We start from the raw sequence: 15,755 nt of genomic DNA, 5'->3' as shown, positions 1-15,755 counted from the left end.
GCCTATCAGTGCACAGCTGCAAAACAATTTGGCACCTGGACGAGGTTTGATATGAAATTATTTAAACTGTGTATTCCTCTGTTCACAGTAGGCATGATTCTATTTTTTGTGGTTCTTTTTGCTAGTCTTTAACACGATGTGGCAAATGAATGTCGGCAAGTGAATCTTCCTGACTGACAGACCAAAACATCATTAAGATGAGCATGTACAATAATTTCAAGGAGATCCAATTGGCTCCCAACTTTTTTGGATTTTGATCCCTCAAAAGAAAGCTATGCCTTACTGTGATCACTTGTCACAGGTTAATGGTCTACAGGTTGTGTCCAGGTTGAGAGGTTACTCCTTCTCAGATTGCTTTATTTGAATCATTTTACAGTTATTCACAAGGATAAAGCAACAATTAAAGCAACCATTTGTTATTTCTTCCTTTCCTATCTACTGCAATAAGACACACTTAAAATCACCCAGTGTTGATAACTTAGCAACTGTATTTCTAGAATTGGCAGCTTTTACGACTACAATAAACAGCCAAGTAACGTCCCCTTGAATAAAGCCGTGTACACTCTGCAGTCCCTTCTGCCATGTAACAGACTGCCATGTATCAAGGAAAAATAAATGCCCTGGTTTACTCATTCCGGTCACTTGGTGAATATCACAATCAGGCTTTACTTCTGATCTGGCAAAACCAGACTTGCCTAGTCTTGTTTTGCATTCAGTTAATGATGACTCATGAGTTGAGCACAAAACGAAACATTGAGCTGAATGACCTAACCTGCAGAATATGTTCCAGGCAAATCAAGCAAATTAACAAAACCCAAACCAGTGTGTGTACATGGCATAGATCTTCAGTGATATACTGCCTCTTCTCTCATTACTGTCTCTTATGCCATCACTGTTACTCTAAATCTGTTCATCTTTTATCCATCAAACACTGTTGTTAAGGGTTGGGTTATTCTGCATCTTCTTAACTGTGGAGTGCCTCAAGGCTCTTCCCTAGGTTTTCTTTTTGTTTTGAATATACGTGCTTCACCGCAACCGCAAGGTCCTCTTTTTGTGTGTGTGTGTGTGTGTGTGTGTGTGTGTGTGTGTGTGTGTGTGTGTGTGTGTGTGTGTGTGTGTGTGTGTGTGTTTTCTCTCCAGGACAAATCATCTGTAGCCTTAACATTTCTTCTCCAACTCAAAGATTAGTCATTTTCTGCTCACTGAACTCATATATTTGATGAATTTGCTAATCTGACAATTTACATTTAACAGTTTTTTTACTCTGAACTTGCATTGCAAACCTGCATTATTAAATTAGTTCAGTCCTGTTTGCATCATACGACGGAGCATTAGGGCCACATCAAGGGAAAAAAATTAAGGAGGAAGATGTTTTATTTATTTTGCATTTTGAGAATAAAGTCGAAATGTCGAATAAAGTCAACATGACGAGAATAAAGTTTAAATACTTTTTCGAGAATAAAGTCGACATGTCGAGAAAAAACTTGATATTTCAAGAATCAAGTCGGACTTTTGAGAATAAACCAAACTACTAACTTTACCTATAGTATTCTACAAAGTGCATGAACTCTTTCTCTTTTAGCGCATAAACACAGTATGGTGATAAGTATTAGGACTTTGAAGAGATTGTGCCGAAAATTGCGTCTCTTCAGGCGGAGAAACCACACAAACTTGGAAGAGGTGGCCGTATTCCTGCAAACTGAAATAGCTTGTAATGGACAGATGCAAGGGTATCGATGGTTACACCTACGTGCAATACAGAGAGGATATGTTGTATCACAATACACAATAAGACAATTGATCAACTTGTTTGATCCTGAAGGAGTGGCGCTCAGGCGAACGCGGCACTCCAAGGATGTAACCCATATCTATGATGCTGCCTACATGGCAGCTGGCATGGCGGACAGTCGCTCTAATGTGATTAAGTGATAAAGGAGTTGAATTTATTCTCGTCATTTCAACTTTAATCTCGACATTTCGACATTATTCTCAAAATGGTATAGTTCAACTTTATTCTCATCATGTTGACTTTATTCTCGACATTTCGACTTTATTCTCGAAAAGCAAAATAAATAAAAAAAATATCTTCCTCCTTATTTTTTTTCCTTTGATGTGGCCCTAATGCTCCGTCGTAGCATCAACTTAAAATCGTTTAAAAATGTTTTCTTTTCATTCTCTGACTTGTAGACGGTAGTCATTTGTGCTTTATCTTTTCCAAAATTGATTAGTGCAGCTCTCTGTTTGCCAACTTGAATAGTAAAACCTGTTACACCTTCAATTCATACAGAATGCTGCAGCCAGTCTCCGATCAACAGCAAATATAAAAGATAACATTGTAGCCTTTTTACATTGGCTTCCAGTTGATTTTAAATATTTTCTTGTTGCCTGGCTCCAGACATAATTATTATTTTGATTATTATTCCTCACATAGATTCTTAACATAGAGTATGTCTGTTTGCGTTCTTGCTTACATTTGATGGACAGTTATTGACAGACTTACTGATAAAATAAAATACAATCTTTGTATCCCCATTAGAATGTGATTTTGGGATTTAATGGTCATTACAGACATCAACAGTTCCTGGGTTGGGGTTAAACATTTCATTTAACAGTGAATACTATATCTATCAGAACAACTATACCCATCACAATATCCAGAAGCCCAAATTGACATTGGAATTGTTTTGTCAGACCATCAGTCCCAAACCCAAAGATATTCTGTTTAGGGAAAAAACGCAACATTTTTTAACATTTGAGAAGCTGAAGCTGAAAATGAGAAATTGTTGCCATTTACGATCAATTAATTGATTAATCATTATGTGGACTTTTTTTTAGAAGAGTCAGAATAAGCATTTCTATATCCATGCTGTCATTCTTTACAGTCATAGTAATATAGATGTTGCATCAACACTGTCATGTGTCAGCAGAACATCATTAATATGGTGAAACTGTCTGTTTCGACACACTGGAAGTGAGATATGACTTTTTTCTTTTACCTTAAGGCGATAGTATCAGGAAGTTGTGTGATTGCGTAGGTATGTACTTTTACTCAAGTAAAGTGAAGTATTTTTAGACTATGATATTTCTTCTTCTTTTACTTAAGTAAAGGATCTGAATACCTCTTCCACCTCTGTTAACATCTGTTTGGCAGACCACGTACAGGCTGCCGATTTGAATCCCTTCACCAGCACAGATGCAATGTTATAAATGGAAAGAGCAACCATTGCCAAGGTGCCTTTGATCAAGGCATAAACCACCTGCGAGCTGTTGATGTGCATGTTGTTGTAATGCATCACTATCTGCACTTATTGACAGCTCAAACTGCCCCTCCCACTGGTACAGGAAACCTTGACTATGGTCTTAGCAGCCATTTGAGCTCAACACATTGACTTTTGTTATTGGGTTTGTGTGCATATGTGTGTGTGTGTGTGTGTGTGTGTGTGTGTGTACATGTATGTGTAAAGAGTAGAGTGCTATCAGCCTGATTAGGGAACCCTCCAGCCCTCTTTACAAACACTAACTGAGCTGATAAAGTTAAGAGGTCCACAAAGAGTTTATGGGCGTCCTGGAGAGCCTGAAGGTGTTTGCTCTTTGACTCAGTAAAACCAGGCAGAGATGGTTATAAAATGTTATAATTATAATCCTGATGTATTATACTACATTGTCATATAACTCATGTTATTTCACTGTGATTTTGTCACTTGCATTTAGGAATTTAAATCATTAAATTAAAATGTTAGACTAATTTTTGAGTTAGCCTTAATAAGACCATCAGCTTAATGCCTTTATTTGAAATGTAAATTGCTTAAGATTAAAGTTGCTATATGCAGCAAATGTAGTAGTTATTAATGGACAAGAACACTTCAGAAAAAAACGCTCACTTTAATTTCTTTGGCTGAAAGTAAAGCAATTTTGTTATTTCAGGTTTTCCACAAGTGCGAGTGAATTAATTACCCTTTTTTGAGTAGATTATTTTTATACAGACTTCATTCGAACCTCACTGCGTCCTCATTAGTTATAACTGCAGAGAGAAATCAGCAGTAATCACAAGAGCTGTTACAAAATTTTCATGCAGCAGATTCAGGGTGTCAGAGAGACTTGAAGCCCCCTATAGAGTAAATATATATATATATATATATATATATATATATATATATATATATATATATATATATATGGTCCTTACAAAGTTCATATTCACATGTACAGTAGCAAAAGCTTTTGTTTGTCCCAAAGTGATTGATGTATTGTTACACTGCCTGTACATTTCTGAGTGTGTGTGTGTGTGTGTGTTTGGTTGTGTTTGTGAAAGTGTCCATTATGGTTTATGACGTATTCAGTGCATGCACTCATTAGTAGTTGTGTGTGTTTGAGAGAGAGAGATAATAGTTTGGCCGTATTTAATCAGCCACCTGATCAAACAGCTGCTGTCCGTCTAACACAAAGGCCTGTAAAGGCTTTTGAGCGCTGATGCCTTTTAGTTTTAGAGGAGACTTGCACGTTTTCAGCAAGAGCAGCATGGTGAACTGACATGTTAAGAGATATATATGTGTTAGTTACAGTATCATGCTTCCATATATATATATATATATATATATATATATATATATAAAGCTAAAAATGGGAGAAGAGAAACTGCATAGCTATAAATCACTGCAGACTAAATGAGTGCAGACTCACTTAGCTGAAAATAAATCATGTTACATCTATATTTTAATAATTGTTCTCCTTTAGACAAAGGAAAATTAAAGCATGTACAGATGGGTGGAGGGGTAGGTTTTCACCTGACCTTTTGGCAGCTTTTTTAGGAATATATACCACTCAAGTATGTTTGTTCTGTGTGTGTGTGTGTATGTGTCATATTTCACCAGCCTATTTGCTAGCCCTCAGCGATAATAGTCTAAGAGAGGCGGCTGTGCTTTTGACCCCGACAGTGCAGCTATAGAGCAAAACCAAACACACCTGCAGCTCGAGAGCTTCGGCCTTTTATATGGAGACATTTGTACTCCACCTCTACACACACATCAAGTGCGGCTAACTCTAGAAACAGGATATTGTCCTGATAGGAGGCTGGAGTTCCTCTGAGCCTCTGATGTGTTGGGTTTAGGTGCTTGTTGGATAAAAGTATGTTTGTTTGTTTGTTTGTTTGTTTGTTTGTTTGTATGCATGCACCCAGTCACCAAGGCAAATTCCATGTAGTTCCACTACTATGGCAATAAACTGCTTTCTGTTCTGTTTAAAAAAAGGCTTCCCGGGTTTAATCGTGTCGGGTTAGACGAAATAATCCAAATGTGTTTATAACTCACTTTTATATATTTTTGACTAGTAAGGCTGAGATATTTTAAAAATATGCCATTTTAAGAGACTCTCACACAAAAAACACACTTTCTGCTATACTTTGTGTTCTTTCTATCACCTGACCCTCCCTGTGTGCTCTTTGGACCCCCTTGTTCCACTAATGGCTGTCACTGAGTGATTAATGTTCAAAAGCAGAAGCTATCTAATCAGCACTAACGAGGCCCATACTGGTAATGAGAACTTGATGGCCCAAACAGCCAAAGACAGCCACATTCCCTCGACACTGGCTAATAAAAGAGTTTCCTCTGGGATTTTCAGCCAGGAACGCAGTGTAGAAATTACATTTGGTGGCATTAAACATCTATGGGATAACATCTGACAAAAAAAACTGAAAACAACATTCTTCTTTAAAAGGATGGAGGACATTGAGTTAACACAAGACAAAACATTATTTTAAAATCTATTACTTTTAGTCCTTGTTGAGGGAAAAACCAATGATAAATACAAACGGGATCCTTTATATTCTAAAATGATGCACTTTAAGATGAAAAAAACAGAGATTTTAAACTTTGTTAAGGACGTTAACTCTTTCACTTTTGGCTCTGGAAAGTACCAAACCCCAGTTTAAGGAATTTGGCTTCAGCAGAGTTTTATTGTTTAGTTATCTCCTTCTCAGTTTGGTTTGTGCTCATGCCTTGCATTGATTCTCAGACATTAATTTCCACCTCGGCTATGAAAGATGACATTTACTTTCCTGTTGCGTGTCCACCTTTTCAACAGAGCTTTTACTCTTTGTTGATCATTAGCTCACTGTTTGGCAATAGCACGTTGTGGCACAGCAGAAAAATGTCAGTGTTTGGGTGGAGTAGGGTAAGTGTTGTTTTAAGATTTACATGGCTCGTTATTCTTCAGTGCTTTGAATTTCCATTTAAAGGTTCACTGTTTTCATACCTTCTCATCCAGGACTACTTTATACTTATAAAACAATAGTATATGCTTTTATTTATGAAAGCATTTCCTTCCTCATTCAATATTTGGTTGAGTATTTTAAACTGTAGCATTGTTTCTTTCTATGCTTGCAAGCGTGAGATTGAAATACAACAGGCACACATTCATCAAACATTGCTCCATAGTCCGACTATTGGTCAAAAACTCCACAGGGCACGTTAGCAAAGCCTACTGCCAAAACCTGAAGCAATTACTGTTGGCGTGTCTTCGTCTTACCAGTGTGGCTGCCTTACTAACACTCACACAGCCTGTCTTTGTAAACAACCAATGTTGTCATTTAGCTATGAGGGACATTCTAGGTCCTGTATTTTCCTAAGCACATCCTGATTTTACATCCTGAAGTTTCCACTGAGCAGCATTTTCTCACATACAGGTTTTTCAGTAGGTACAGACGAAACCCTTCGAGCATATTGGCATTTACCCCAGTGTGAAATAAATTCAAAGAATACATTAGTTGGTCAGATATCTGCTTCTTGTGAAGAATGCAAATTGCCTCCATCATAAATGAATAACTTCACAAACGAAAGTTGTATCAGAGAGTAAGAATGCTCCTCACAAACTGCACTGCTCAGGAATTTGATAATTAAACATTATTATTATTTTATTTTATTAAGCATAATCTCGTGGTTGCAATGATGCATTTGTTTTTTCGTTCTGCAATGGTTTTGTGAATGAAGCAACCAAGTCCTCTCTTTTGAGTCAAGTGAAGACATGAAAATCACTTAAATTAGACTTTTTTATTTTTATTTTCGGAGATGCCATATTGTCTCTCTTTCTGACTCTCTAATCTAATGAGGAATACCACATAAATATTGTTGTACGTGTTAACAGAGCAAAACAACCACAACATTTTGTTACATGCTCTTGTGGATGAGCCCATTGTCTCATATTTGATGGATTTTCGCTTGATGGAAATAAGAGGGAGCTGTGAACACTACAAGCACATACTGTCTCACCCACACTGCTAAAAAACAATGCTAAAAATACCCAAATACTGATTACCCCCCTTTAGAAATACAGCTACACACATTGTGTAGGCAGACACACACTCACACTTTCAGGTTTTATTATGAAAGGACATTTTTGTCACCAATGTCATTGATGTGTTGACATCGCTGTATTTGTCCAATAGGGCAGGAACAGACAGGTTGAGAACAAACCACCAAACATCAGCAACTACTGCTTATTTGGTTGTTTTTCTTTCATTGTTCAACAGCCAATTCTCAAATTTTAGATATTCAAAATGCATTTAACACCTCAACATGTAGAGTTTATAAAAGAGCTCCTGTTCGACTGCGTTGCCGTGCTCACTATATATGATACACTATATGTTTAACAAAAAGAAGAATAAAGGTCACACATTGTTAAGTGGGATAAATTATCGATTTTGAGCAAGTTTCAAGTCTTGGAAATAGATTTTCATAGCAAATTGATAGAAACGGAAAACCAATCCCTGCCTGGAAGGAATGAAATACTAAATAATTCCTATTTTTAATGTAAAGCAATACAGGCATTTTGTAGTTATTTAGCTATATCATGCAAACCCATTTCATCTTTTAAAATATGTCATGGTGTTAGCTCTGTCCCTGAGAAAATGTGGGTAAGGTAACACTCTTCCCTTGCCTTAAAACTACTGCCGAGGTGTCGTTGAGCAAGGCGCTTACTGCAGTGTGGCTTTTCAGTGACCAGCAGCACAACTGGACGCTGTCTGAATGAATCAGGGGTGTTGCTGGAAATTAACATTGTAAAACAGACTAAATATACAAAAAGTCTGAGAAAATGTTCTGTAAATTTCTAATCCCTCCATCCTGTCCTCTCTCTCTTGCAGGTGAGAAGCCGTACCGTTGTACATGGGAAAATTGTGACTGGCGTTTCGCCCGATCGGATGAGCTCACCAGACACTACCGGAAACACACCGGAGCCAAACCATTCAAGTGCGTCGCCTGCAGCCGCTGCTTCTCGCGTTCTGACCACTTGGCCCTGCACATGAAGCGTCACCAGAACTAACTTAAACATACCTGTATGTACAAACCATCACGTTATCACACGCAAATATAGCAGTATCCATACATTACAGCCACCTGAACTTAACAGGCACAGTACCAAAATCATCCCTGTGCACCCATGTTTATTCTGGTGCTCCATGCTACCATAAATTGAGCGATAACGGGCATCTAGCAGTATCCAAAGTAGGACAACAACAAACACAGATAGTGGTGTTTGCAGGTGGTGAACCAGTGATCATCACGTCTTTGTCGCTGCACCTACTGGTTGGTCAGGGTTTCCTGGCATGTGAAAAGAGGCAGACTCCAGCGGCATCATTAATCAACCATGCATACACACAGATGTGTGCGTATGTAATGCGTAATAACATTGCCACGCAGTGTGGAATTTACCAACTTGTACTTACACTTACGGATGTGTGTAAATATATAAGCACAGGTCTGGCCATGCTTACGAACAGAATCTAGTGGTAGAATGGCAGTACGACAAATAAAAAGCATTTAAGAGTGTCACAGTATGCATGACGCAATCAACATCCACATATGTCCTGTGTTTCCTTTTTTTAGAAAACACTCAGTCATTTGTCTTATTTTAAACAGACAAGTTGCGAATTGTTGTCAAACCCTATAAAAGACAGCTGTGACAAATGTTTAAAATATAGTGCAATGGCTTATCTTGCGTTACGGGAAGACTTGGCAAACAACGCGCTCAAAGATCGCGCTGATCTGCTTGGCGAGGGCACAGAGTGGCTTCTAAGTAGGTGTCGCTTCCCCAAAAATGTACTGCTGGATTTGTGTCATGATATCCATGACCTTCACCCATGCAGCATTTTTTTTTTTTTTTTTTGTAATTCCTCCTGCACTGAGTGAACCAAACAATATTGTTGGTTGGATCCAACCTCATCTACCAGTAGCAGGAACTTCTCAAACACAGAGATGGAGGTCATCTCTGTGTTTGAGAAGTTCCTCTGCTTTGCTCTCTTTACTATTATTGCAGTGGGGGGAAAAAAACACGTTCACATGGTTGATTAAGGGATGTGTTGTTACCATATATGGTTAATTGGAGGCGTTTCTGAATGCAAATGGCTTAATCGTGAACGAGCATGGTCGTTAAGAATAGGTGGGATTTATCAAGATTTAATACTTACTGATGTGCGTACTAATGGCTTGCACAGGTTCGATAAATGCAATAGAACATTTTCTACGCACTGTTGATAAATGAGTATCAGAGGAGTCACCTGGTGGTTTACACCTTCCACAGATCAACGGGGTTGGAACATAGACTGTATAATATTAATACATAGCATGTGTGACGTCACCCATTGTTTGTGGAGATCTGCTATGAGTCGTCAAGTTTGCCGTTACGGCCACAGCCATCCTGGTTGCGGATGTGACAATTTTAGACAAGAGGGAGGAGTGAGGGAGGAGCCCTTACACTCTACATTACGTTCCACACTTTCACTGGCAATCACATCATAGCCACGCCCTAAAACACCCCCTGCTTTATTGCTGATTTTAAAATCAGCCAGACCATAATTTAAAAAATGAACATCATTCTGTATTGCAGAAGACTTCAAACTAGCGATTGAGACCATAAACTCATTATGAAAATGTTTACTGAGGTCAAATCAAGTGAGAAGTGGGTCACTTTCTCATAGACTTCTACACAAACCGACCTCCTTTTGCAACCGCACGTGTCGCCCCCTGCTGGAATTTAGATAGAATGCATGTTTAAGGCACTTCCGCATTTGCAGCACTTCGCCGAACTGGATGCTTTGTCCGTTAATATTAACAGTCTATGGGTTGGAAGGAAAAAATGCAAGAAAAAGAAAAGTTGAAGGCAAGTTTTTCAGGGATCTAAAGATGAAAATATCTGACAGGTCATGCAAATTGGAATTGGGATCATTAGTTGCAGTTTCACTTTCTTATGGCAGTTGTGAACAGAACTGTCATTGCTAGCTCTATAGCATGCAATATTTCAGAGATAATACTGGTCGTCTGCTATCAGTCAACACTGTGTTTGCTGAAGTCTTAACACCAGAGCTAATGATCTACCAGGGACTCAGAGATGATTTTGGTGTCTGCTCTCATCCCTAAACAGATGTTGATTTAAAACATGCACTGGTCTAACTCCTATAAACACGCAATACATACACATTCACACACACTTATTATTCACGCATTATTACTTACTGCAAATATTGCATTTATCAAAACTGTGGTGTCAGGCTCCTTGAAGCATTTGGGACTCCTTCTGATTACAACCTGGAAACACCTTATTCTTCTAAACAGCAACAGCAACATGAACTATTTTTTTGCCTACAAATCCGCCACCAACTCCATCATCATAATCATCACCGTTTCTTATCATTTTGAGGTATGAACTTTGAAGGAGAGCTGCAGATGTATGTCCCTCCATCCTGCCTTTGTAAATACTTGTTTATATATGTGTGTGTGAGAATACAATGAATGTATTGAGATTTATAGTTTTTTTTATTTACATCAAATGTTAATATGAGTAATATTCCATGTTGAAACTTCCTTGCGATATAATCTTCCTTTAAGGGCCTAAAAAAAGAAAGAAGAGTAAACAATCAACTGACACAATCAGGGAACTCTCCATGGAAAACTTAATAATCGCCTAGTTATGCTTGTTTCAGCACAGGTAATACCTGTCGAGCTCAGAGAGCAGAGCGATTTGCCAATGTTTGTATCCATGACATTACCCGTTGCCACGGCAAACAAGCTCCTCTGACGACAGTTGCTTGCAGTCTCTATTCAGCGCTGTTTCCCCCTCTTTTTTTTCTCCTGTATTTGTTCAACACTTCAACTCAAAAGAAGATACAGGTGGGTGGATAGGCTTGTTATGTAATCATTCCTGATTGTTTTTTATGAACTGTGAGGCTGGTACATACACTCTCACGGATTGCAGAGTCAGTCCTGATGAATGGGAGGTTAACATTCACTTGATTGCACGACATTAATTGTCAGTTGTGGCTCCCGCAGTCTTTGAAAAAAAGTATTTTCTGCCAGCTCGGGATGCCCACGCATTTTACAGCAGGGGCATAGCAAAAAAAATCTTGAACAGTACAAATCCAGAATTTGATTTCTTATATTGAAACATTCAATGTCACCATCATTCTACCTGAGAATCCTCAGCCACCTTTTCTCTTTTAGACAAAATGAAATTAAAAGTTCAAATAAAAGAAACAGTAACATCGGTACACACAGTTTGAAGACTTGTTGCTTTGTAAATCTAAACCTTCCCGGTATGAGATTACTCGTTATACTCAGGGAGCTACTTCATTATTAACTCTTGCAGGAAAACCATGCAAACATTTTCCTGTTTGTCGGCGTAATGACATGATACATGCTATCATAACATGTAGTCTACAAAAATTCAGAAATCCCAGATGCCACAGTAACGCATACAGAGATACATGTTAGGGAACAAAAATGTGTGTTAGTAATGTCATGTCTACAAATTAGATAGACTTTAAGAGCAGAAAATATGCCATTGATTTTTAACGTCATGGAACTGTCTTGTCACTCACAGTTCTACCTGTTAACCTGCGCCTCCTATAGGAAAGGAACCTAACAGCAGCACTTTACACCTGCAGATGTTGACATTTCAATATCTCCCCCTACAGGCAAAGAAAGTAATAGCTCCTGCAATTGCAATGCCTGCAGGCAATGATTGTTAAATGTCACTATTATTTAGAGTTGCTGTTTTTGCTGTTTGTTTATTTGTTTGTTTTTATCCATATAGGCCATTTAAAGTTTTTACAGGCACTAAGACAGTTTGCACTTAGGCAATTCCAGCAATAAACAAATGTAGATCATGTCAATAACACTATCCACAATCACAGTTCAAAGACAGAACTTGTTTATTTTCTCATTAGCAAAGGTTTAAAATGTAAAATCAAAAAACCTCCAAAAGTAGTTATTAAAAAACAAAAGTTCTAACACTCTTTGCCTGCAGGTGGCCATGTCTACAATAGTAGTTTTAAACTGCTGCTGCTGTTATTTGTATTGCCTGTAGGTGACGTAGGATGATACTGGCCGGATTGTTCAAATCACAAACTTTACAAGCAGATACTTTGACTTTCTTCAACTGTAACAGATTGGTAATGACAGAACATGAAGACAGTCACAGGAACTTTTTGTAAGTCATTATGGTGGATTCTGTTGTCATTGCACCCTGTTTGTATTGTGCTGAGGCTGTCGGCTCCACCTGGTAAACCATGAAAACAAGCATTTATGAAGCATTGATTGACACAGGTCTGTCCAACGTGTTCATTTGCGGGAAAAATTGAATATTTGAACACTGTGATTGTTTTAAAGTTCTCCTGTCTCTCTCATGGAGGGAGCGCTGACCACCCACTGTGTACATAACTGTAGTTTTAGTTTCAACAGAAGACTTTGTAAATATTTGTTTGGTTTCATTTTTTGTTTCCTTTTTTTTAACTAATGGGATTTTAGATTAGTTGTATGTGAATGTTTGTTTAATTTAGTTTTGATACTCGTGTGTAAGAGAATGTATCAGTTTGTGTACAAATTGATAAGAACAACAATGGTGTATTTTTGCTTTGTTTGTGCAGATTCTGCGATGAAATAATAAAAGGAGTCAAAAAATGATAGATTGTTTTGTTGTTTCTTTGGTTTTCGAGCACATGTTGTCCACCTCGCCTTTGGATACTTTCTGTAAAGAAATGAGTTTTTCGTCAAAAGTAAAGAGTGAGAGAAAATCATTGACGAAGTAATTAACATAGAACAATTTTAAACAAACAAACCAAAAAGATTGCCACTCATGAAATACTGTAAAAAACTATTAGCTAATGTCAATCACCCATGAAAAAAAACTGATGATACATTTGTCCCAATGATCGAAGGAACCCCTTTGTTGAATGAAAGGGTTTGGAAGTTATTAAAGCTCTCCTTAGTTAATGTCCTCAGAGTTCAGTTCCCACAAGTCTTTGCTAAATATTGTTTGGTTGACGTGAGCGGGAAGGTACACAAGAAATATTCAGAAAACATACAAATGTCCGCAGCTGGTTGACATCGGCTGAAATCCGCTTTAACCAAAAAGGCTGATATGAACAAAATACGCCCACGTCGATATGCAATTCTCGTAGTCGGCAGGGATACAAAGCTTTAGCAGCACAACAGTAACTTCCTTTTGGCCCGCCAAATTCATCTATTTTTCTAATTTCAACAACCACAACACAATGCCTGAAAATACTTTAAAAGATTGAACAGTGAAAATGTAACGTTAACACTAACAGAATACGGAATCTGTCTCAGCTTAATAGAATGACTTTGAAAATCCCAAACGACTTGCGCTAATGAATTTTGTTTGTTTTTTACACATTGAAAAAATTGTTTAATATCACTTCCATGAGGCTGTTCTCAGCAGACAGCTCACAGGCAATGAACTTGGCATTTCCTATTCCTTGCAGCCAGCCAAGTTCAAGCTAAGTTCATGCAAAGTTTATGTTAAGTGCATTATAATGTTGATTAACATAAATGGGGTTCTTTTGTCTTAATAATAATAATTATTAATACCACCACCAGTTATACCTTAAAGGTCCTATGACATGCTGCTCTTTGGATGCTTTTATATAGGGCTTAGTGGTCCCCTAATACTGTATCTGAAGTCTCTTTTATATAGGCCTTAGTGGTCCCCTAATACTGTATCTGAAGTCTCTTTTATATAGACCTTAGTGGTCCCCTAATACTGTATCTGAAGTATCTTTTATATAGACCTTAGTGGTCCCCTAATACTGTATCTGAAGTCTCTTTTATATAGACCTTAGTGGTCCCCTAATACTGTATCTGAAGTCTCTTTTATAGAGACCTTAGTGGTCCCCCTAATACTGTATCTGAAGTCTCTTTTATATAGACCTTAGTGGTCCCCTAATACTGTATCTGAAGTCTCTTTTATATAGACCTTAGTGGTCCCCTAATACTGTATCTGAAGTCTCTTTTATATAGACCTTAGTGGTCCCCTAATACTGTATCTGAAGTCTCTTTCCCGAAATTCAGCCTTGGTGCAGAATTACAACCACTAGAGCCAGTCTTACAATGAGCTTTACTTAGGACGTGCCATTTCTGTGTCTGTAGCTTTAAATGCTATTGAGGAGGAGGGGGGGCAAAGTGGAGGGTGGGGGTGTGGCCTTGACCAGTTTGCAGCTACAGTTGTAGCTCTATTTCCTCATAGACGGGTCAAATTCTCTGGGCAGCTGTGGGCGAAGACAAAGGGGAAGTAACCTTTCCCCTTATGACAACATAGAGGGAAGATTCCAGAGCGGCCCATCTGAGCTTTCATTTTCTCAAAGGCAGAGCAGGATACCCAGGGCTCAGTTTACACTTATCGCCATTTCTAGCCACTGGGGGACCATAGGCATGCTAGGGGAACTCATATTAATGTTAAAAAATTTTCATGCCATGGGACCTTTAAAAACAAGTCAGTTTCCCGGGATTCCCAGGATAGTGGGCTTCTGCTCCCGGGACAGAAAAATAATAATCCCTATGGTTTGGAGGCTGCGAGTTTGGTATGGCTTGTATTTGGGCGGTGTGCATTAAAATGAACCAAATACAACAATACATGGTTCAGACTAGAAAAACCATACTGTCAGTGTCCGTTGTACATTACACTTTTTGGCATTGCTTTTCTTTAGTTCAGAATTGTGTGATATGAGTCACACATTTGCTCTTCTCCTTCAAAGATTTGATTTCTTTGCATGACCACAATAACTTCCTATCTGTGAGGAGACTGGGTCAAACATTACAAAGAGGATATTGACAGCTTTTGACAAAAACATAGAGGAAGCAGAGTTAATCATTCCCCTGCATCGACTCTTCTGATCCATTATGGCTCAGTAGGTTGGAGATAGGTATAGGTGAGGCAGGTGAAAGGTAACCCCCGCTGGCAGGCAGCTCTGCTGGGGCTGTGTGACACAAAATAACATGCTGGTTTAACAGGGCAAGAAAGTCAACAATAAAGCGAGACGCATAAGTCTGAAAATAAAGGTATAAAGGCAGAGAGGGTGGAGTCCATCACTGTATGTCGCTGGCAGGGAAAGTAGCCTAATCATTAGGTTTGTGCCAAGATGTTTTAAGCAGGGAGCCTCAGAGATTTGCCTCATCATCTGAGACAACGCCCTTAATGTTAACACGTAATGTACTCTGCATGTGTGTGCAAGGGTGTTCTAACGTGTTTGATGTAAATCCCTGTAAATCTAAAGTTTGCTTATTTTCTGCTGTGAACTTTGTTAGACTTAACATAGCCATTGGTACTTAAATGTTACCTGTGTCTATTCTGCATATTATTTAACATCCTTAACCCTGCTAAACCCTGCAATCGGTCCATAATTGCAATCTACTCAAGATCTCATGTTTCCCAGAGTTACAAAAGATACAGAATACTTATTTTAAAGCATGTTG

General features: G+C 38.3%; 1 protein-coding gene across 1 annotated transcript in view; it reads left to right on the top strand.

Annotated features, from left to right (window-relative positions):
* The window catches only part of klf5l (Kruppel like factor 5 like), a 30,062-nt gene extending 17,115 nt beyond the window's left edge, over positions 1-12,947 (top strand). Inside the window, exon 4 of the mRNA XM_078265285.1 lies at positions 8,135-12,947. Coding sequence (XP_078121411.1) covers positions 8,135-8,313 — 179 coding nt within the window. The 3' untranslated portion in view covers positions 8,314-12,947. The remainder of the gene's footprint in view (positions 1-8,134) is intronic.
* The last annotated feature ends 2,808 nt before the right edge of the window (positions 12,948-15,755 follow it).

This window comes from Sander vitreus, chromosome 13 (genome assembly GCF_031162955.1).
Source record: "Sander vitreus isolate 19-12246 chromosome 13, sanVit1, whole genome shotgun sequence".
Classification (NCBI taxonomy): Eukaryota; Metazoa; Chordata; class Actinopteri; order Perciformes; family Percidae; genus Sander; species Sander vitreus.
This window is presented reverse-complemented; position numbering and strand designations above follow the sequence as displayed.